At 44.1% G+C, this 24,631-nt stretch overlaps 1 protein-coding gene across 3 annotated transcripts in view; it reads right to left on the bottom strand.

Annotated features, from left to right (window-relative positions):
* The window catches only part of LOC135202513 (uncharacterized), a 45,009-nt gene that overhangs the window by 4,534 nt on the left and 15,844 nt on the right, over positions 1-24,631 (bottom strand). For all 3 annotated transcript variants that reach the window (XM_064231946.1, XM_064231947.1, XM_064231948.1), the window contains exons 3-4: positions 7,501-7,595; positions 2,175-2,497 (exon numbers count right to left, since the gene is read on the bottom strand). In XM_064231946.1, coding sequence (XP_064088016.1) covers positions 2,175-2,497; positions 7,501-7,595 — 418 coding nt within the window. The remainder of the gene's footprint in view (positions 1-2,174; positions 2,498-7,500; positions 7,596-24,631) is intronic.

Raw genomic sequence — 24,631 nt, 5'->3', positions numbered from 1 at the left:
TTATATATATATTTTTTATATGCAATTATTTTGGAAATAAGAAAAGCTACAACCTTCAAATATTTTTAGTTTTATTCTACATAAAATTGCGCACATTTTTATATATAAAACTCTATGAAATGCCTAAAATGAAACGGAGCAAATATTCCGAGAATGGGACGTACGTATTTCGGAGATTTGTGGCGGAGAATCCGCGCGCGGAGGGAAGGAAAGATTTTTTTCTAATTCACCATAAATCTAAATATTTTGCTAGAGACTTCGAATTTGTTTCAAGATGAAGATAAATGACTGAATATTACTAGACTGTAAGAGTTTTAGCTTACAATTGCGTTTTTCGACCATTTCGGTAGAGTCAAAGTTGACCGAACATGGTTTTTTTTCTTCAATTTATCGTGATTTATATGCAAATATTTCAAAAATGAGAAAAGCTACAACCTTCAATTATTTTTTGTTGTATTTTACATGAAATTGCGCACATTTTCATATATATAACCTTATGTAACGGCTAATTTAAAATGGTGCAAACATTACCACAATCGCACGTATGATTTTTTCGGAAGAGTTACCGCGCGGACGTAAAGAAAATGTTATTTTTTTCATAAATTCACCATAAATCGAAATATTGTGCTAGAGACTTCCAATTTGTTGCAAAATGAAGGTAAATGCTTGAATATTACTAGAATATAAGCGTTTTAGCTTACAATTGCGTTTTTCGACCATTTCGGTAGAGTCAAAGTTGACCGAAGGTTGAAATTTTGGCAATTATCGTTATTTACTATATGAAAATATCTCAAAACTGATAAAAGCTACTACCATGGGTTGTTTTTAGTTGTATTGTGCATGAAATTGCGCACATTTCCATATATAAAACTTTATATAACGGCTAATTTTAAAATGGTGCAAACATTACCACAATCGCATATATGATTTTTTTCAGAAGAGTTACCGCGCGGACGTAAGGAAAAAGTTTTTTCATAAATTCACCATAAATCGAAATATTGTGCTAGAGACTTCCAATTAGTTGCAAAAGTAAGTTAAATGATTGAATATTACTAGAATATAAGCGTTCTAGCTTACAATTGCGTTTTTCGACCATTTCGGTAGAGTCAAAGTTGACCGAAGGTTGAAATTTTGGCAATTATCGTTATTTATATGAAAATATCTCAAAACTGATAAAAGCTACAATCATGAGTATTTTATTGTTGTATTCTACATAAAAATGCGCACATTTTCATATATAATACTTCATGTAACGGCTAATTTACAATGGTACAAAAATTATGTCAAAGTGACGAAATAATTTCAGAGATGTGTCACAGATACTTTTTAGTGCGGCAAGAAAGAAATTCGCGCTTGCGCGCCTGCGTAACGATTGTAAACAAAACAACACCTTGATCCGTGAACTCCCAGCATCCCCCAAGGCGCGTGATTCAAAAGTTTTAGGCTGGTAGGCCTATAAGTATTTTTCCGCGAATTTTAAAAAAAACTTTTGTAAGTCAACGTAAAATATGTCCAGTTGGCACACGGGAGACAAAAAATGTTGACGTAAATTACGTCCAGTCGGCGTAAGAGGGTTAAGCAACTTACAACATGAGGTTACCAGCAATATCATTAAATTGGCAATTTAATGTCTCTGACAACCTTTATTTTTATGTTCACTTAATTAAAAAAGTTATTTTAATAAGTTTTACTAATTTCAGTAATGAACACAATGTCATCACTAACATCAATGGTTTCATAAAGCAAAAGCTATTTTGCTTAGAACAGGATCCCCAGTGAATAGAAGAGATTTGTATTGGGGAATAAGCAAAAATACATAAAGTACATGATTTCCTGCCAACAGGCTCATTCAATTGCCTAATAACAGTCAGCTTTACTATTTTCACAACAAAGCATACTTTCAGATACAAAATAATTTGCTTTCAAAAAAGCACTTAGTTTACAATAACTTGAGAGGTTTTACTAAGTTTACTTTTATCTTTCAACATAACAATATTATTTTTATTGTCATAAAAATGAGAAAATATGGCAATTTCATACTTGGTTCATTAGTGACAACTTTCCTACACAGAAGTTTTTTTTAGGTAAAGCTGACATGCTAAAATTACTAAGTAATCATCTTTCAATTCACAGTAAATTCTCAACCAAATAAAACGAGCAAAAGAAATACTCACTGGAAAACGTGGATACATAGAGGGACTGCTTGAATTGTATCCCAAATTGAAAGGGAGAGCCATTAATGGTTTGGAAGAATAATTATGAGAAAGATTAAAAAAAGGGGTCTCATTAAACTTTGTCAAGTTTGAAGTAGAATTAATGTCTGTCCCATTCACCATAAGGCTGTGTCTGGCCACACCTGCTCCATAATTGATAGAGTTCAATGTTGGCAGGTGTTGGGAATTCTGGTTTTGTTCTATTGGCTGTGATGGCTGGGTGTCATCACCATACATCAACTGGTGCTTATTCTTTATGAGAGTTGTAATGTCCTGTGGTTCACCTATTTGTTAGAAAATATCAATAACAGATCACTGACTCAAGAATTTCATCCTAAATTCTTACTTAGCATAGCATCAACATGGATAAAATTACACACCTGATGAGTATCTCATTAGTTAACAGAGCAAAGTATTTATTTTAAAAACTTACTTTTTCATACAAACCCATTACTTACAGTTAACCATTTTCATGAACACAAAAGTGTCTTGTTGCTAAATACTCTCTGAAATAATGGAATAAGATAATAGTCATCACTTTGCATAAGCCAGTGAATCTTCAGGTTCCAAAAAGCAACTGCAGTTAATATCCCTACTGTCTGATCCATAAGCTGCTAGAAACAGCAGAATGGGGAGGGAACCCCCATTAAGAGTATTGTAATGAGTTTATGTGAAAGAATTTATTTTCATTCTTAAAAAATTACATCTGCTTCACAACTAAATGTTATTTGTTTCATCACAACCCCATTACTCATTTGTATACCTATATTCATCCCAAATGTTTCCAAGTGCATTAGTTTTTTGACTACCAGACTAAAGAACGTAGTCTAACCTATCATGAGATTTGCTTTCCATGAAACTAGTGCTGTAAACAGCTCTGATAACAATTTCTCATGTGCTCACTTCACAAAGGCTTGCTATATCAATACTTACTATTCAATTACTAATTAATCTTCTATATTTCCTGAAGGAATGAGGCCATCAGGACTCATAAGATTCCAAAGGGGCACAAGCTGGATTTGCCTCACGAGAGGAAAACACACCTTGTCTCTGCTCCCTGGCTCACTCCTGATCTTGTAAGGTGGCCAAGGCTGGAACTGGAGACAGTGATGTTGTAGCATTCAAAAGGGCCACCATTAGAGGATCCCCAGCTTTCATGGAGCTCAAGAAAGTAGTCACAGACATGGAGGCTGCGCCTTCTTTTCAGCAGGTGTTGTCAAAGAAAGCTGAGAAACACAGCCAACCAGGAATGTTATGTCTAGGACATACTATCTTTTGTAGGTACTGCAATAGTACTCTTAAGGACCTGGAACATTAAATTAATTAACCCCAAAAGCAAGATAGTTATAGGACTTCTTCACCTCCTGAGAAGAGGGTAAATAATGATACTCTCTTGTGACGCAGATTTATGTTATTTCTGGATGAACCTTGAGATGCTCTATGAATTTAAGAGGCTGTCAGAAAACCAATTGTAACAATTTGCTTACTGAGTGTACACATACATTGCATTTGAGCAATATGGATAGCTGACAAGGTGTAGCCATGTAGTAGGACAAGATTCAGAAATAGGTTGTCATGAAGTATCACTTGGGTTAAGGGCCCTTTAGTCATGAAGAAGTACATAATCAGTTCCAGAAACATTAGCAAAGCGCTGCTACTAATGAAAGCTTTCATACATGGAAATTGTAGCTGCCAAGCTAAGCAGCTTAACTGGACAACTGTTCACTAATGCAACAAGTTACAATAACTCGTCATCACAGCCAACTGAACCGGGGAATCATTACAAATGTGAGCTCTCAAGTGATGTAACCAGTTCTGCATAGGGAAGTTAATATTTTGTTATTGAAATTCTTCAAGCAAAGATTTTGGCTTACAAAGTTGACAATTTTTCATCTGCACAAACACAGACTACTTTAAAATGTACAGGTATTCCTCTACATCAAGGGTTTTCATGCCGGGGGTATGCGTACCCCAAGGAGTATACCACCGGACTCAGGGGGTACACACTCCCCTTAGGTCTCGAACGAATGTACATGACAACATTTGATGTGGTTTAGCAAAAACTGCTCCTCAGCCAACTAGGACAGTTTTAGAGATTTTAATAACTCCTTTGCAGCTGATGTAATAATAATACAATTTGTTTTTGCAGCTCAGTAGCATAACCTTGAAAATTTACTGCATAGCCATAGGTAAATAATTATAAAAAATTTCTTCATCTTTTTATGAAATTCTCTGTTTATTGGTTATGTCTGGAGAGTTATGTACACTCGACAAGAAAACTGAAGATACAGTTTTCATTAGCTTTCGTTCATCGAATTTCCCATTTGTTTGTACCGAAAAGACATAATATCGCTATATTTACTCTAGAATATGAAAATACACTGCAAATTATATCATATAAGTTAAAACTGCAAAACAAAACCGTTCAGATACTTAAAAACATGATATATGTCCGAAGTAATTGGAATTTCTCAGATGGATTCGTTCATAGAGATCTGGTAGAAAGAATGTGAATTTCTGATTGTAGTACTATGAATCACGACGACAATATTTACTCATTTTCCTTCATGAACGGGGATATTATTGCATCATCGTAAATGGTGAATGCAATTATTTTAGTTTTTACAAACTCATGTTTGTATTCCAACGCGATTAAGTTAGCTGATGTCAATGGCAGTCAATGCTGCGACGGCTAAGGTAGGTTGCGCAAATCTAGTTACATCTGCAAGAGCGTTTTCTATGATGTGAGGAGGAGCCCTAGAACTTCAAGCGGGAAAGCGCAAGTCACTGGATGCTAGTTTACGTTACGGATTTCACACTTTGATTACTTTGACGTTGACATGGATCGAATGGTAGTTGCTGTTTACAAAGCTACTGTCTTTAAACATAAATCTTTATCAAGGTTAAAGCAGCATGTCAGCTCAAAGATTTTCTGGCTATATGCCCCCATTACAAAGCAGTTCGTAGTAGCCTACAGCCCTACACGACTGCATTTCTTTGCCGCGAGGCTGAAAGATCTCCCAACACATCAGCATTTTTGCACGATATGAAACTTTAATTGCCGGTGCAATACATATTGAGTTATTTGTAGTAATAAATATTTTTACTTAACACAGCTTTTTTCGTGAATGATTTTTGGATGAACCCTGATTTTCAAAAGTACGGACCATATCAAGAGAGTAAGAATGACCGCAGCCTGTTCCTATAATTTTCCACGTCTTTTTACAATCTGAATGTTACGGCAACTGTCGAATGAAATCAAGATTATGGTATGAATTTTTTTTAGAGAATTAACTTGAATATTATGATCCTTCAAATTTCATCTAGCATAGTGCAGCACGATCTTGGCAGTCATATCAACCTGTTTCCCAGGTATCTGTGCTCCGATTCACCGCTTTTTCTTCTGCCTTTCCCCCGTCACAAGTCCGTCACCAATGCTATAATTCTCTCTCTCTCTCTCTCTCTCTCTCTCTCTCTCTCTCTCACCTCTAAAACATACGTTAAAAATATATATTACCATCAGTCTCCCAAAGAAAATATAATGAAATTAAGTAGTTATAAATAGGCCTAAGCTTTCACGTAAGCAGATTTTGCTCTCTCTCTCTCTCTCTTTCTACTTTTAAAACACATTTGAAATAATATTATCACTCAATCTCTCGAAGTAAATATAATGAATTAAGTATCTCTATAGATAGGCCTATGCTTGCGCACTCTCTCTCTCTCTCTCTCTCTCTCTCTCTCTCTCTCTCTCTCTCTCTCTCAGCTTTTGAAACATTTGAAAAAATATCATCACTTAATCTCTCAAAGTAAATATAATGAATTAAGTATCTCTATCGATAGGCCTATGCTTGCGAGCTCTCTCTCTATCATCATAATATTTCATTCTTTACTGTATTGCTCCTCGTGATTTCCACAAGTACTGCCCAAATTTTAGAACACTTTCTCTCATTGTTTAAGATCCGTCTTCAATTACGTATGAATTTTACGTCAGTTTAGAGTCAAACATTACTTATGAATAAGGTTTCACAGTAGGTTTTAAAAAAGGATGATCGATATTCTACCCTGAACTGACGTCACCAAACTAACATTAACGAATAATATAGAGCCTGTTTCTACATCCAAGTACAAATGATTACAGGACCTCTACCGAATCTTTATCGTGTAAAGTTAATGGAAATCTAGAGAGCAACAAACGCTATGATTTTGAAGCTCCGCCCCCTTTCTAGAGTTGCCAGGTGTGGCATTATTGAACGATATATGTCCGAAGATTTAAAAATCTGTATCTTGACTTTCCTTGCTGAGTGTACTTACTTCTCCCCTGTACAGTACTTGCAAATATACACAATGGAATGTTTTTCCAAGTTGGTTTTGTTTTTCATATTATACATAGTGAAACAGGTACATTACTGACTTTACAAATGCCCGAAAGGGTACAGGGGGAGAAAAAGGTTGAAAACCCCTTCTCTACATACAAGTTCCATCACAAGAGCTGGTTTGTAAGTCCAAAAGTTAGCATTGACTTCCAGCACTGTAGTTACCCTATGGAAAACAGCAGTGTGCAGTAATAAAAGTTATATCCTACATTCTGTGCAGAAATGGAAGTTTGTATGTAGGAGACACTACCTGTATAGGGATCTCTTTCCAGTCTGGCTGAAAGCATGGTGGGTATACGTACTGCACGCTATACTTGCATTCATCTTTTTGCAGTTTCTCCTTTGTATTGAGCAGAGTACATATATTAAGCAACTTACTAGATGCTAATTTCTCTACTAACAATGAGGTTTTGCAAGAATTGGTGGCAGCTCAGTTACTTGCATAATACTGGACAGTTTCTGTGACATGCAAATGATTGCTGCAACTAGTTGCTTCATGTGAAAGGGCCCTAAAATTTGCACTCCAACAATATACCTTCCTAATACTGCATATAATGCAGACATGAAAGAGGACAGGCTTTCTAGCTAAACCAGGTAGCCATTTGTGCAAGATTACAATGTGTACCATATAATGAGAGAAGGCAACTTTACCTGCAACTTTATCATTATCAATTAACACCGATCTACCACTTCTATAAATGCCAAATACGACTTACCAATAAGAAATTAATTTGCACATGAACAATGCTGACTAGTTTAGTAATGATTCAGAGACAACAAAAGGCTTTTGTAAATCAAAGATTTGTGTTTTCATGAATATTTTAGACTGTTAGTATTTTCCTATATTTTAGACTGTTAGTATTTTCCTAACATTACACTCATACATGAACCAAATAGATCATTTCGCAAGTTACCTTTGCGAGTGACTTCCTTGCTTTCCTTTGCTTTTTTCCTCTTTTTGCACTTATTCATCCAGTCATCAGGATGCATAAGCCCTTGAATCTCAAGCCTGTAATATTAAAATGACCAACATTATGGATCACTATTTTACATAACCATACTGAAAATAAAGCTACCACTTACATTTCATATCATTTATAGAGTAAACTATGATATTGTTAGTATACAATAAAGTTTTGTACATACTTACCTGGCAGATATATACTTAGCTTAGGTCTCTGACGTCACGACAGAAAATTCAAAACTCGCGGCACACGCTACAGGTAGGTCAGGTGATCTACCTTACCCGCCGCTGGGAGGCGGGTGTAAGAACCAGTCCCCCTTTCTTGTCAGGTTATTTTCTTCCACCTGTCTCCTGAGGGGAGGCTGGGCGGGCCATCAATCGTATATATCTGCCAGGTAAGTATGTACAAAACTTTATTGTATACTAACAATATCATTTTTGTACATGAACTTCCCTGCCAGATATATACTTAGCTGATTGACACCCTTGGTGGAGGGAAAGAGACACATACTTACTTAGAAAGTGGGGACAACACATGTTAAAGGAATAAATAATATAAACCTCTGGTTCTTACCTGATTTAGGCAGAAGACTTGATAGTTACTGTCTATTAGTCTGCGTTGCCTAAAGAGTCTCAGCGAGGGCGTGACCTATGGCTGAAGAACTCTTTGGGTCTACCAATGGGAACTGAGTCCACTTACTTGGCAGAATCCAAGCAGGATCTGGTCAATGGGGATCAACCCGCTTACATGCCAGAGCCTATCACTACCAATTGCAAGGAGCCTCAAGCACAACCGATCACCTAACCAAATACTAACATTAGTATACGAAAGAAGGAGCTGCCTCCTGCAATCTCCTTCGTACAACCAAAAAACTCAAACTTAAAACTAACAGGGAAAAAGGATTAAAAAGGATGTGTTTCAGCTCCCTGCCCCAGCACTGGAATCCGCCGATAACGTAAAGGGCCTAGCCCAAAACACTTTTCATACGAAATCGATACGTCCTTTAGGTAGTGATTAGAGAAGACTGATTCACACCTCCAAAAAGTGGCCTTCATAAGGTTTTGTAATGACAAATTCTTCTTGAAAGCCAAAGACGTCGCGATGGCCCGTACTTCGTGCGCCTTGACTTTCAGAAGGTTAAAATGATATTGTTAGTATACAATAAAGTTTTGTACATACTTACCCGGCAGATATATACTTAGCTATAGTCTCTGACGTCCCGACAGAATTCAAACTCGCGGCACACGCGACAGGTAGGTCAGGTGACCAGCCCCACTCCCAGCGCTGGGTGGCGGGAATAGGAACCATTCCCGTTTTCTAACCAGAATTTTTCTCTTCCACCTGTCTCCTGAGGGGAGGCTGGGCGGGCCATTAATCGTATATATCTGCCGGGTAAGTATGTACAAAACTTTATTGTATACTAACAATATCATTTTTGTACATGCAACTTCCCCGGCAGATATATACTTAGCTGATTGACACCCTTGGTGGAGGGCAAGAGACAGTTACATACTAATTATTTTTTAAAATAAAACAGGAAACAACATACGTGTAGGTATATTAACAAAAAAACAACCTTGGTTCCTACCTGATATGGAAGAAGACTTCATTGATACTGTCTATGAGTCTGCTTGCCATCAGATTTACAGAGAGGATGAGACCTGCGTCTGATAACCTTTTCGGATCATACCAATGGGGGCTTACCCGCTTACATGGTAGAGCCTTTTCTTGGATCGTACCAATGGGGGCTGACCCACTTACATGGCAGAACCTTGACCTGTATCATACCAACGGGGGCTAACCCTCTTACATGATAGAGCTTTAGGTATTTAATACAACACAAGGAGCCTAACGACCAATCCCGATCACCTGACCACACTAACATGTTAGCACTACGATTTGAAAGGGTCAACTCCTGCACCCTCTTTCAATCGACCAAAAAATGCACAAACACCATTAAAAACCTAACTTAATAAACTATAAGGATTGGGATTCAGCTCCCTGTCCCAGCAACGAATCCGCAGATACGTACGCTCCTAGAGTAAAGCACTTGTCATACGTCACTTGAATGTCTCTCAAGTAATGAGCTGCAAAGACCGAATTGCATCTCCAAAAGGTCGACTCCACTAGAGTCTGTATAGACAAGTTCTTGTGGAATGCCAAAGAGGTAGCGACTGCTCTTACCTCGTGAGCTTTAACTCTAAGGAGGTTCCAGTTGTTCTTCTTTACACTGTAAATGGGCTTCCTTGATTACGTCTCTGATGAGAATACGCCTGAGCATTTTTTAGAGATCTGCCTTCTGGGATCTCTCACTGAGCACCATAAACTTTCCTTACTCCCCTGTAGTTTCGTTCTTCCTTTCTATGTAGAACTTAAGGCTTCTCACTGGGCACAGAGCCCATTTCTAGCTCTGTTCCTACAAGCGAAGAAAGTCCTTTTACTTCGAATGTTCGAGGCCCAAGGTTTCGAAGGGTTCTCATTCTTCGCCAAAAACATTGGTTTGAAGGAACAGAACGCTGAGTCGTTCCTAAGCCAACATTATGTTCTAAGGCTTGTAGCTCACTTACTCTTTTCGCTGAAGCCAGCGCGACCAAGAATAAAGACTTCCTTGTCAGGTCTCTGAGTAGCCTTACAGGGAGGTTCGAATTTTGATGTCATTAAGTACTTGAGGACCACATCTAAGTTCCAATTAGGTGCTCTAATCCCTCTGTTCTTTGACGTCTCGAAGGATCTTATCAGGTCATGCAAATCTTTGTCTTCCCCAATGTTAAGGCCTCTATGCCTGAAGACTGAAGATAGCATACTCTTATAGCCCTTAATTGTAGAGACTACTAAATTACATTTCTCCTTCAAATACAGGAGGAAATCGGCTATATCTGTCACAGAGGTACTGGACGAGGATATCTTCTGAGCTCTACACCCATCTGCGAAACACATCCCACTTCGACTGGTTATACTCGAATAGTAGATGGTCTTCTCGCTCTTGCGATAGCTTTCGCAGCTTCTCGAGAAAAGCCTCTCGTTCTGACAAGTCCTTCGATAGTCTGAAGGCAGTCAGAGCGAGAGCGGGTAGGTTTTTGTGATACCTGTCGAAGTGGGGTTGTCTGAGAAGATCGCTCCTGTTTGGGAGAGATCTCGGAAAGTCTACCATCCATCCCAGTACCTCTGTGTACCAGTTTTGTGAAGGCCAGAACGGGGCTATGAGGGTCAGTTTGGCTCCCTCTGCTGCTGCAAACTTCCTTACCACTTCCGATAATATTTTGAACGGAGGAAAAGCATACCCGTCTATTCCTGCCAATCGAGGAGAAGGGAGTCCACTGCCATCGCCCTTGGGTCGGCGATCGGGGAGCAGTAACTTTCCAGCCTGTTGTTCCAATGGGTGGCAAAAAAGATCTATATTTGTTGCTCTGAAGGTTCCAAAGTCTGTTGCATACTTCCTGATGCAACGTCCATTCTGTAGGAAGTACTTGGTCTCTCCTGCTCAGAAGGTCGGCTCGTACATTTTTGTCCCCTCCCCTTGGATGAATCTTGTCCGGAGAGTGATTCTTCTCTCTTCTGCCCAAAGCAGTAGTTCCCTTGCTTTCCTGTAAAGGGAGAACGAGTGCGTCCCTCCTTGCTTCTTGATATAAGCTAGGGCTGTTGTGTTGTCCGAATTGATCTGCAGTACCGAACCTGTGATCTGAGCCTCGAAGTGTATGAGGGACAGGTGAATCGCTGCTAACTCTTTCATATTGATGTGCCAGGACACCTGTTCTCCCCTCCAGGTGCCTGACACTTCTCTCGTCCCTTAGAGTGGCTAACCCCACCCCGCATCTGAGGCGTCTGAGTACAACACTAGCCGAGGGTTCGGAACGTGAAGGGATACTCCTTCGCTGATCCTGCACGGATTCATCCACCAGAGCAGGTCCTCCTTTATCTCCTTCGTGATCTGGAAGGAATCGGACAGATTTTGAGATTTCTGATCCCAACGGGGTTCTCTTAGATAGAACTGTAAACGGCCTTAGGTGAAGCTTCCTAGAGAAATGAACTGTTCAACGAGGAAATAGGGTCCCCAGAAGACTCATCCATTCCCTCGCGGAACATTGTTCTTTCTCTAGGAAGGTTGCTACTTTTTCCAAGCAGCGGTTCTGTCTTTCCTGTGATGGAAAAACCTGAAAACCCCGAGAATCCATCCGAATCCCCAGATAAACAATGTTCTGCTGGGAATCATCTGGGATTTCTCGAGGTTTACCAACAGTCCCAAGGACTGTGTTAACTCCAGTCAGTTTTAAGTCCTCCAGACATCTTGACTCTCGACTGTGCTCGTATCAGCCAGTCGTCTAGATACAAGGATATCCGAATCCCTTCGAGGTGAAGCCAGTGGGCCACATTTTCATTAGTCCCCTTGAAACACCTTGGGGGGCTGTTGATAGTCCGAAGCAAAGGGCCCGAAATTGAAAAACTCTTCCTTGAGCCATAAATCTTAGGTATTTCCTGGACGATGGGTGTATTGGTACGTGGAAATAAGCATCCTGCAGGTCCAGGGATACCATCCAGTCCCCTGGACGCAGGGCTGCTAACACCGAGGCTGTCGTCTCCATTGTAAACTTCCTTTTTGCTACAATTCGTTCAGGGCGCTCACGTCCAGAACTGGCCTCACCTCCTGACTCTCGGAACTAAGACAGGCGATTGTAAAACCCCTGGGAAGAGAGATCTCTTACTTCCTCTATGGCTTCCTTGAAAAGCATCTGCTCCACGAGATGTAGAAGGGCTTGTTTCTTGACGGATTCCTTGTAATTTGCTGTTAACTCCCTTGGAGTTGTCGTTAAGGGAGGTTTTTCCCTGAAGGGGATTAAATATCCTTTCTTTAGGATGGATAGGGACCAGGCATCGGCACCTTTCTGTGCCCAAGTTTCGTAAAAATCTAGAAGCCTGGCACCACTTTTATCTGGAGGACCCCCGTCTCACTGGGTTTTGACGAACGGCCTTCGAGAAGACCTTCCTCTCTTCTCCGGTCGTCTACTTCTAAGAGAAGTTCTTGATGCAGACCTACCTCGAAAGGGCTGCTGGAAGGGAACTTTCTCCTTTTTCGCCAGAGGCACAGCAGGCTTTAGCCTCTTCGCTGACTGAGCCAGCAGGTCCTGTGTGGCTTTTTCTGAAAGCGTCTTAGAAATGTCCCTCACTATGTCCTGAGGAAACAGGTGACTAGAGAGGGGCGCGTATAAAAGGGAGGATCTCTGCAGAGGAGAAACAGATTTCGTTAAGAAGGAGCTAAACACTGCCCTCTTCTTCAAATACAGGATCCAAAAAGGGATGCACTTCATTTGAGCCATCCATAACGCCTTGTCTAGGCAGGTTAAAACACTGCCCAACTCTTCCATGGAAACGAAGTCTGGTTCTTGCGACTTCTTGGCTAAAGCTCCCAAGGCGGCCCAGTCCATGAAGTTAAAGACTTCGAGAGTCTTGAAGAGGACCCACTTGATGAGATGATCCACCTCACACATTCCCCAAGAGGCTTTTGCCGAGTGTAGAGAGCGTCTTCTAGACGCATCTACAAGAGCGGAAAATCCGCATCAGAGGACGAAGGTAGACCCAGGCCCATTGGCTCCTTGGTATCATACCACATCCCTGGTTTCCTGTCAACTTAGAGGGAGGACAAGAAAATACTGTCTTACCCGCTTCTTTCTTAGCCTGAGCCAGTTCTCTAGACTCTTTCAGAGACTTTCTCATAGAAAGAGTAGGGGTCATCTTAACGAATGAGGAAGCCTTCGACATTTTCGTACTGGATAATAACGATCCTGGCGAAGGGGGATCCGACTGGCGTAGTGAGTCTCCAAACACCTGCAGCAATAGAGAAGCAAGTCTCTTATAGTCTGAAACTCCTGCATCTTTGGTTATCTCTTCATCCGATACTTCTTCCAAAAATGATGTGGGAGAAGAGGGCTTTTCCTCAACAGGAGACCGATCCTTTGAAGGAAGTCTTTTCCTTTCTTCCTTACTCCTATCATCCTTCCTGTGTGAGTCCTGGAGTTTCTCTCTACTCGGACTTCTGAGTGCTCCTTGCGTCTGCTAGGAGAGGCGCTTGCGTCCTGAATCAGGCCGCCTGTGAGGCGAAGAACGCCTGCTAGGCGAAAGTAGAACATCCTGTTCCTGGCGCCAAGAAGGAGACGCGTTTGCGTCCTGGTGAGAGCGCCTAGGCCAAGAAGGCGAGGCGCTTGCGTCCTGGGTGAGGCTGCCTGGTCCAAGAAGGAGAGGCATTTGCGTCCTGATGAGGACGCCTAGAAGGCGAAATGCGCCTGCGAGGAGAAAGGAGAACTTTTGTTCCCGTCGTCCATGAGGGGAGACGTTTGCGTCCGTTGACTGCGTCTAGCAGGCGAATAACTCCTTTTTCCTTTGCGTCTTTCCGGAGAGGAGCTAGAATCTCTCCTACTCCTCCTAGGAGGAGAAGAAAACTTGTCCAATCTTCGAGGCCTATTCGGCGAAACTCTTGCGTCCTTCGGAAAATGCCTCGAGGACGAACGAGCGCTCCTTTCTTCTAGAGTAGCTCTAAATCGAGAGGGACTCTCTTCTCTCCTGGAGCTCTTAGTCGAACGAATTCTCTCACGAGAAATTCGCGAATCAGGCTCCTGATGCTGCCATGGGAGGCAAACTCTTCTCTAGTCAAACTCCTGGGAGAACTCTTGCTCATAGGGCGTTTCCGATTTTTTGTCATATACGACTGAAGAAGGTCTCGCTGGGGACGACGAAAAAACCTTTCAGGCGAGGAGCGTCTGCTAACGCCAGGACGCTTACTCTCTGACTCTCTCCTAACGGAACTCTTGATGGGAAGAGAAATGTCTTTCTTCCTAGAAGAGCCTTCAGCAAGAACTCCTACTAAGGCAGACAACTGCTGTTGGAGTCCTACCAAGACTTCTTTGTCTTGTGTGATAAGTCTTCCGGAGAAGAGTCAGGAGTTCTCATGGCTCTCTTCTTACGAGCAGGCGAATAATCCGGAAAAGGCTCCGGACTGGAACGTAACGCTTCGCTATTTGGCGTCTTCCAGGATCTCTTAAGAGGACGCGATTTAGCGGAAGAACTCCATCCCCTTTTCTGGGAGACGAAGAGTCTGAGTCCGAAAAGCACTTCCTCAGGACGCTTTTGCAGTAGCTATCCTTGGCAGCCTGGGAAAGCGGCTACAGGATCTGCCGAAGGGACCGCCTGACCGTTGGGAATACTCTACATCCCCCTTGCGGCTTTCGACATTCCTCCTCCCTGCCCGGTCATGGGAGTCTGAAAGAGGTCTAGGCCTTAGGAGCAATGCGGAGTCGGTCAGACGCCCCCTCCACTTCACTGGGGACACTGCACAAATCACTGCACACATCACTGCGCTTACCTGTCTCCTTCATCGCTTGCAGTTGCGTTTTCAAGCTGATTATAGAGGCTCTCATTGCAGCCATTTCCGTAGACGCATCTACAGGTTCGCTACTGGGGGAAGGGTGGGCTGAAACCAAACTATGAGCAGGAGAAATACTATGAAAGTTAGGAGCTACTCCTGTTCATTAGAGCAGGATCTACTTGAGCTTCTGATGGAAGCCCTCCTAACCCTATCTTTCTCAAGTTTTCTTACATAAGAAGCCAAGGTCTTCCATTCCACTTTCCGTTAAGTTTCTCATTCCAGACAGGTGTTAGTCTCAGAACAATCATTCCCCCTACATTTTTTACAAACTGTGTGAGGATCCACCGAAGCTTTCGGTAGCCTCACCTTACATACCTCTTTCGCACACACCCTAAATACAGGTGCCACGTCAGACATTTTAAAGAGAATCAATTCCAAATCCAAAAAAACAGTCCACTATAAGCGTATGCCAAAACCAAAGATCAAAGTACATCACCAAAGACAAATCGATAATCCTCGGCCAACGAGAAAAGAATTCCAATGCAGGCAGGTACCAACAACGATGTTGTTGCTACCGGCGACAGAAAATTCTGGTTAGAAAACGGGAATGGTTCCTAATTCCGCCACCCAGCGGCGGGAGTGGGCTGGTCACCTGACCTACTGTCGCGTGTGCCGCGAGTTTTTGAATTCTGTCGGGACGTCAGAGACTATAGCTAAGTATATATCTGCCGGGGAAGTTGCATGTACAAAACTGTTGCTGATTGCAAGAAGTGTGTGCTTCTCTAATAACATTCCTGATAAAGAATGAGAGTGCATTTTTAGATAAGGGCCTACTGGGGTCCCTTACAGAGCACCAGAGATTGCTTTCATTAGCAGCAAGTCTTTTCTTCCTCTGAAGATAATATTTCAGGCTTCTCACCGGGCAAAGAGATCTCTCCTCTTCTGTCCCAACTAAGGAGGATAAGCTTTTGATTTCGAAGCTCCTGGGCCACGGCGAAGAAGGGTTTTTCCAAATTCTTGGCTAGGAAAGCCGGGAAAGAAAAGAGCAAACCAGCGGAGCTCCTTGGAAACCGACCTCACCTTCTAGAGCCTGCAGCTCGCTGACCCTCTCGCTGACGCTAACGCACAGAGAAAAAGAGTTTCATCGAAAAGGTCTCTGAACGAAAGCAGTATGGGGAGGTTCGAACCTTGAGGACCTCAGGAAGAGCAGCACGACATCTAGATTCCAGCTAGGAACTAAGGAGGAGGTTCTTTTAACCGTTTCAAACGATCTGATTAAATCATGGAGGTCCTTGTCCTCAGAAATGTTTAATCCTCTATGACGAAAACTGAGGAAAGCATGCTCCTGTATCCCTTGATGGTGGAGACAACCGCGCATTTTTTCCCTCAGGGAAGATAAGGAAATCTTCTATCTGAGTCACAGAGGTACTGGAGGAGGAAACTTTATGAGCCTGCACCAGCGTCGAAAAACATCCCATTCGACTGGTAGACTCCAGATGTGGAAGGTCTACGTGCATTGGCAATAGCCCTTGCAGACTTTGCCGAAAAGCCCTTAGCTCTGACGAGACTCTTGATAGTCTGAATCCAGTCAGACTGAGAGCGGGGAGGTTTTTTGTGAAACCTGTCGAAGTGGGGCTGTTTTTGAGCAGATCGACTCTTAGAGGTAGGGATCTTGGGACATCCACCAGCCATTCCAGTACCTCTGTGAACTAGTCGTGGGCGGGCCAGAACGGAAGCTATCAAAGTCATCCTTGCTCCCTCTGAAGCTGCGAACTTCCTTAAACGTTTCCCCTAGAATCTTGAAAGGCGGCCGGGAACGCGTAAAGATCCAGATTCCTCCAATCCATCAGGAATGCATCTATTGCCACTGCTCTTGGGTCTGCAATAGGGGAGCAGTATAGATCTATCCTCGCATTCCTGGAGGTCGCAAATAGATCGAGATGGGGCCTGCCCCACGTCCTCCACAGCTCCTGGCATACGTCCGCGTGCAGAGTCCACTCTGAGGGAAGGACTTGATTCCTTCTGCTTAGCAGATCCGCTCTGACATTTCTTTCTCCCTGTACGAACCTGGTGAGAAGCCTTATCTTCCTTTCCTCTGACCACAGGAGGAGCGATCTCGCTGTCTCGTACAGGGAGAAAGAGTGAGTCCCCCCCTGTTCCGAATGTAAGCCAGGGCTGTAGTGTTGTCGGAGTTGATCTGAACATATTTCCCTTTTACGAGGGGTTCGAAGGTCTTGAGAGCTAACCAAATCGCTGTTAGCTCCTTCTTGTTGATGTGCCAGGACACCTGATCCCCCATCCAGGTGCCTGACACTTCTCTCGACCCGAGAGTAGCTCCCCAACCTATGTCCGAAGCGTCTGCATCCAAACACTAGGTTGGGGTTCCGAACCTGCAAGGAAAGGCCTTCCTTGAACAATAGAGGGTCTAGCCACCAACGTAGATCCTCCTTTATCTCTTGCGAAATCTTGAACGCAAAGTCAGACCTTGAGATTTTCAATCCCAGTTTCCTCGTCAGGAAGAACTGTAGGGGTGGCTGAGGTGCAACCTTCCTAGAGAAACGAATTGCTCCAGCGAGGAGAGTGTCCCCAACAGACTCATCCACTCCCTCGCTGTGCATACATCTTTTTCTAGAAAGATTGCTACCTTCTCCAAACCTCGGGTTATCCTCTCTGGGACGGATACGCCCGAAAAACCTGAGAAGCCATCAGAATCCCCAGATAGATACGCTCTTGACGGGGATTAGCTGTGACTTCTCGAAATTCACTAGCAAACCCAGAGAAGCTGCTAGATCCAACGTCACTCGTAAGTCCTCCAGACATTTCTCCTTGGATTTTGGACCTGATAAGCCAATCGTCCAAGTAGAGGGAAATCCTCACTCCCTCGAGATGAAGCCACTGGGCAACGTTCTTCATCAGTCCTGTGAATACTTGGTGGGGGGCGTGGAAAAGGCCGAAGCATAGGGCTCTGAACTGAAAAACGTTCCCTCCCACATGAATCTGAGAAATTTGCGAGAAGAAGGATGGATCGGCACATGGAACGTAAGCGTCCTGAAGGTCCAAGCGACACCATCCAGTCCCCAGGACGAAGAGCTGCTAAGACTGATGACGTCGTCTCATAGCGAACTTCCTCTTCTTCACAAGACATTCAGGGCGCTCACGTCCAGAAACCGGTCTCCATCCTCCTGAGTTTCTTGGGAACTAGGAACAGACGGTGTAGAACCCCGCTGAAAGAGGGTCCTCAACCATCTCTATTGCCTCTTTCTCTAACATCAGCTCTACCGCTAGAGCGAGGGCTTGATTCATTAGTGGGTCTCTGTATTGGCCACCAGTGCCCTTGGAGTGGTGGTCAAGGGTGGTCTCGAGATAAAGGGAATGAGGTATCCCCTCTTGATGATCGCGAGGGACCAGTTGTCCGCCCCCTTTCGTGCCCAGACATCTGCAAAGTTCAGAAGTCTGGCACCCACAGTTGTCTGGAGGACACACGAACTACTTCTTGGCCCTAATAGACCGAGAGAAGGTCCTTCCTCTTCTAGGTGGTCTCGAACCTCTGGGGAAGAAGAGCGAGACGAAGGTCCTCCTCGAAAGGGTTTCTTGTCTACTTTGAGCCTCCTTCTTCGTCTTCTGTTGAAACGAAGGTTTCGGAATTTCTAGCCGAGCGAGCTAGCATATCCTGCGTCGCTTTTGCTGATAACGAGCTGGAGATATCATTAATAGTCTTCTCGGGGAAGAGTTGCGGGGAAAGTTGTGAATACAGCAAGGAAGCTCTCTGTGCGTGAGAAACCGCCTTGGTAAGAAAGGAGCAGAAAACGGCCCTCTTCTTTACTACTCCTGCACCAAAAAGTGAAGCAATTTTCCCCGGAACCGTCTCTCCACTGCCTTGTCCATGCAAGACAGAACTGCGTGGAGGTCTTCAGGCGAAAGAGTGTCTTGCTCTTGAGTCCCTCTTAGCCAACACTCCAAGGGTCCAGTCAAGAAAGTTAAAAACTTCTAAGACTCTGGAAAACATTCCCTTCAGAAGGTGATCCAACTCGCTCATACCCCACGTCGTCTTCGCAGAATTCAGCGCCGAGCGACGTGCGGAATCAACCAACGAAGAGAAGTCCGAGTCTGCAGAAGAGGGAAGAGTCAGACCCAAGGCTCTCCTGACTCGTACCAGAACCCCCATCTTACCCGTCAGCTTGGACGGGGGAAAAGAAAAAACTGTCTTGCCTTTCTCTTCTTTTGAAAGCACCAGTCGTCAAGTTCTTCAGAGCCTTCTCATAGACACTGTAGGCTTCATTCTTAACGACTGAAGACTTCTTAGCCGTATTGGTCGTTGAAAATAAGGACGGAGGAGACGGAGGAGCAACGGCCGAAAAGAGACTCCCCAAAATCTTGCAAGAGGAGGTCTGTCAGTCTCTTATACGAAGAAACCGAAGCATCCTTGGGCAAATTCTCTCCTCCCGAATCAACAAATTCTTCCGAAGAATGACGTCTTGAAGCTCTATGCCGGAGGAGAGCTAATCCTTGGAGAGCGCCTGTTCAGAGAGGCGCCTACTGGGTGAGAAAAAACCAAACCTGGGAGAGCGCTTACACGGGGGATGCGCCTACCAGGAGAGGCGCCTAGTAGGAGAGCGCCTACTTTTGACTTTGAGCGCCTCCCAGGAGAGAGCCTACTAGGAGAGCGCCTAGTTGGAGAGCGCCTACTAGGAAGACGCCTACTTTGATAGCGCCTCCCAGGAGAGAGCCTACTTGGGGAGCGCCTACTGGAGAGCGCCTACAAGTGGAGGCCGTCCTGTCGAAACAGATTCTAACTCACAGAAGAGCGTCTGGATAAGGGAGAGCGCCTATCAGGCTCTCTGCGCCTGCTAGGCTCTTGGCGCCTGCCATCCTCAATACGCCTGCCAGGCTCTTGATGCCTAATGGGCTCAAAAACCCCTGCCAGGCTCTTGACGCCTGCCACGGGGAGAGAAAACATCCACAGATGAATCCCTGTCAGAAGCGCGGCGCTTACAAGGCTCTGAGCACCTATCCGATCGGGAGTGATCTAACGGAGGAGAAAGCTTCCGTTGCCGCCTACCAGGCTCTTGGCGCCTACTAGGCCCTTGACGCCTACTAGGCTCCGAGCGTCCGTCAAAAGGAGAGTGGCCACCAGGCGAAGAACTCTTCCTTCGCTCCTGACGAAAACGAGGCTCTGACGTCTGTCAAGCTCTTGACGCCTAACTGAAGAGGAGCGGAAATCCTGAGGAGAGAGCCTGTCTGGCTCCTTACGCCTTACATGCTCACAACTCTTGCTGGAAGAGAGGAGAGCCTACTCGGAGAAAGATCCCGAGCTCCAGCCTGCACTTCTGACCTCCTACTAACAGGCTCAAAAGCTTCTCTAGCCAGAGGAGATTTAGCCGAAGGAACGTTCTTAGACTTCTTTCACCGGAAGTGAGGCGTCCTTCCGACGATGAGAAGTCCGGCAATAGACTCCGCTAAAGCCGCAATCTGCGCCTGCAGACCCGCCAGGATACGCGCAGGAGATCTCTTAAACTCCTCTACAGGGGACGAAGTCCGAGAGCGAACAGGAGAAGCGTAACCGGATGAAATCTTGGTTCTCTTGCGTTCCACGTTCTGGTTTCTTCCGCGAAGGATTCGGGCTGGAAGGAAGGGCGCAAGGATCCTTCCAGGGCCTCTTGAGAGGGGAGACGACTCCGAGGCGCTCCATCTACGCTGAGGAGAAGGCGACGAAGATGACGAGAAGCACTGGCGCAATAACTCCTTCTTGGTTCGATCCAAGGCAGCCTGGGAACAAGCAACAGGAACTGCCGAGGGGACGCCTGACCGGTGGGGGTTCTCCCTAACCTTCCTGCGGCTTTCGACTTTCCTCCTCCACTGGGTCTGGGAGTCTGGAGAGGTCTAGGCCGGAGTGGAAGCGTTAGTGAGCCGGTCAGACGCACCCTCCACTGCACTAGGGGCACTGCACTGATAACTTGCACTATCATCACTCTTACCTTGTCGAGAGCGAGCGAGGCTCTCTTTTACTCCTGATCGAGGCTCTCCAGAAGCAACTTCCGAAAACGAAATCTTCGGGTTCAAAGCTGGGCGCACTGGGCTGAAACCGGAGAAGGAACTACTTCTACTACAGGCTCAGCGTCAACTTCACTCACCCTCGATCTACTAGAGCTCCTTGAAGAAGCCTTGCGCACCCTATCCTTCTCTAACTTTCTCACATAAGAAGAAAGAGCCTTCCAACCATCCTCATCCAAATTCTCACACTCTTTGCAAGGGTTAATAAAAGAGCATTCATTCCCTCTACAAGTCGTACATACAGAGTGAGGATCTAATGCAGCTTTAGGAAGCCTAACTTTACATTCCTTCACTGAACAAACCCTAAAAAAAACTAGGTTTCTTAATTTCAGAATCATCCATGATTAAAGATATTGTAAGAGAAATCCAAAATAAAAATCCAAAAACAGTCCAAAAAGCGTATGCCAAGCCAACAACCAAAGGGTACTTCACCAAAATCCAAATCGTCGGCAACGAGAACGAATTTAACTATCGTAAGGACTGAACAACAGGTGTTGTCCAGCCGGCGACAGAAAATAATCTGACAAGAAAGGGGGACTGGTTCTTACACCCGCCTCCCAGCGGCGGGTAAGGTAGATCACCTGACCTACCTGTAGCGTGTGCCGCGAGTTTTGAATTTTCTGTCGTGACGTAAGAGACCTAAGCTAAGTATATATCTGCCAGGGAAGTTCATGTACAAAAATACTAATTACTGTATACAAAAATTAGGCACCTCATGAAAAATGATATTGTTATTGTACAATAAAGTTTCATACATACTTACCTGGCAGATATATACTTAGCTATAGACTCCGTCGTCCCCGATAGAAATTCGAATTTCGCGGCACACGCTACAGGTAGGTAGGTCAGGTGATCTACCGGCCTGCCGCTGGGTGGCAGGAATAGGAACTATTACCTTCTAAGGACAGATTTTTCTCTTCCACCTCTGAGGGGCGGGGGGCTGGTGGGCCATTCAATCGTATATATTCGCCAGGTAAGTATGTATGAAACTTTATTGTACAATAACAATATCATTTTCATACATTCAACTTCCCTGTCAGATATATACTTAGCTGATTGGCACCTTTGGCGGTGGGTAAGAGACAGCTAATTACTGATTAGACAGGTAAACAACGTACGTTGTAGGTAATAGATAAATAAAACCTTGGTTCCTATGTGTTTTAGACGAAGGGTTGACTTCCTAGCTATTGCTAGGTGTCTGCTTCGTCTCAAGAGCCTCAGCGAGGATGTGACCTATGGCTTAAGAGTTCTTGTAGATCTGTCAATGGGGTATTATCCACTTACTCGACAGAATCTAATGGTCATTTGTCAATGGGGTCTTATCCACTTACATGACAATACACCTATGCTAGGGGCATAATTAGGAGCACAACACCGATCCCGATCACCTGATCCTAACACGAGGGTTGTGCTTAGTTTGAAAAGAGCTATCCCCAAACTCCTTTCAAAACAAACCAAAAAAAAAAAAACTATGTAACATAAAAATTAACTCAGTTAAGGATCAGTGTCGGCTCCCTATCCCAGCAACGTATCCGTAGACACGTAAAACCAAGAGAGAAGGATCTCTCGTAGGTCAACTTGACCTCCTTCTGCAAAGGGAAGTCAACACAGAGTTGCATCTCCCTTAAGTTACAGCTAATATGTCCTTCACGACATATTGTTTATGTAACGAACAAGAATTCATAAAAGCTCGCACTTCAAGCGCTTTTAATTCTCAGCTGTTTGAAGGAATCATCAAGTCATTCATGAAGTGCTTTTAGCGATCACACTTATTTCAAAGAAGACCAGGGCTTCCTTTGAAATGGATCTTTTCTGGATGAAGCCTAGAGCCTGGCTTGCGCCGGGTGTGGCGCCTCGAGTCTGGTTGGAGCCTCGAGCCTGGCTGGAGCCTCGAGCCTGGCTGGCGCCTCGCGCCTGCCTGACACTTGGTTGGCCGCCTAGCTCCTGGAAGGCGCTTTTTTGCCTGACTCATGGCTGGCGCCTCGCGCCTGGAAGTAGCTTCGCGTCTGGCTCCAGACTGGCACTATTTGGCGTCTGGCCCCTGGCTGACTCCTCTCCACTTGCTGGAGCTTCGAGCTTGGTAGAGTCCCGAGGATGTCTGGCGATGCCCACATCAGACACTCTTATCTGTCTGACTTGTTCGCCTCCAGCGCATCTGCGCTAGGTTGGAGGCCCCCTCTTTCTCTTCATCAGACAATGACAGTGTTCCTTGAAACTGTCTGCCTCTGGCGTTTTTTACGCCTGTTTTGGCATTTGGCGCCTGGTTGGCGCTACATTGTCCGAAAGTCCTGAAACTCCACAATGGTTTATCAGGAGATTGGAGAAGGGTGGAAGAAATTCTTCCACTTTGAGCTTCTGGCCTCTCCAGCAAGGGAAGGTGATTGTAGTAAACTACATCCATTAGACGATAGGACATCTAACAGTACGAGAGATAAGTCTTCCTCCGAGGAGGATCCTTCTTGAATCCTTCCGTTGCTAACGAGATCTCTTCTTACTTGCTGATGAAGTTCCTCGTTGCAGAATCTTCCCTATCCTTGTCCGAAGGAGGGAAGGGGCTTGGAAGTCGAAGGAGACTCCGAGCTGAAATTGGGAGGACTCCTGATTTCTAGCTCTTTACTGTACTCTCTGAATACCTTCTGGGAAGCATTTCGAACCCTCATCGCATCCCAAAGACTTTGTAGGCAAAAACGTTTTAAACCATCTCTTCTTATGTAGGTGAAACGTAAGTACCCTGCCTGGGCAACGAAACTTCTATCTGAAATCGTTGAGTCAGGAATAGAGGGTTTTAGTTGTCTTGCCAGACATACTATGCTGGCAAGAACCCATTGCCGAGTCTCCATTAAATCTGATGTGAGATTCCAATGCACAAAAAATTCACCTGTCTTCTTGGTAGTTAAGGGCCAGAGAAAACAAAGAATTCCTCATAAAATTTCTCAAAGAAGTTTGATGAGGAGCAGTTCCATCTTGTCGGAACACGGAATCTGAAGCCACAAAAGATCCCATTCGAAGTACATGATATCCTACTCTTGTCGTATTGAGGTATCGTATCAGATCCCGAAGATCTTAATCCTCTGCTATCTCTAATTCTCCTTGTATAGACAGGTATAGCCTTTTACTGTGCTCTTTGATAGCAGATATATATAAAGTTGATTCTTCCCTCTGAAAAGGAAGAAAAAAACCTATATGTGGTTCACAGAGTATCGGAAGAGGACAGTTTCCTCTTCCATCAAAACACGATCTGCAGCAATTCTATGTCCTGGCTATGACTATTGTCATTCACCTTTAAAAATCCTCTCATTCATGTCCACTTCTGGTCAGTCTGCACGAAGACTGACTCAGAGTGGAGAGGTTGTTAAGGTCCATTTGTATAGATGCTTATAGAATATTCAGACGTGTCTTGGAAAAGACTTCCAAAACATGCTGTGAGAAGAACGTGACCTCTGTGAATCCAACCTCTAAGGCCAAAATGAGACAAAGTATTATCCTCTCTTTCTTTGACGCCCTTTATCTTAAATTCTGTAAAGCATTTATATTTAGGGGAAAAAAAAAAACTAAAGTTTATTCCCCTTTCTATAAATAAAGATGGTGTATATTGCTACTTCTCTTGGTTCAAGGAAAAGGAAGCAGTCTACAGGAAGCCTGTTCGTCTTTACCTTGCTAAAGAGATCTATGAAG

This window comes from Macrobrachium nipponense, chromosome 30 (assembly GCF_015104395.2).
Source record: "Macrobrachium nipponense isolate FS-2020 chromosome 30, ASM1510439v2, whole genome shotgun sequence".
NCBI classification, from domain to species: Eukaryota; Metazoa; Arthropoda; class Malacostraca; order Decapoda; family Palaemonidae; genus Macrobrachium; species Macrobrachium nipponense.
This window is presented reverse-complemented; position numbering and strand designations above follow the sequence as displayed.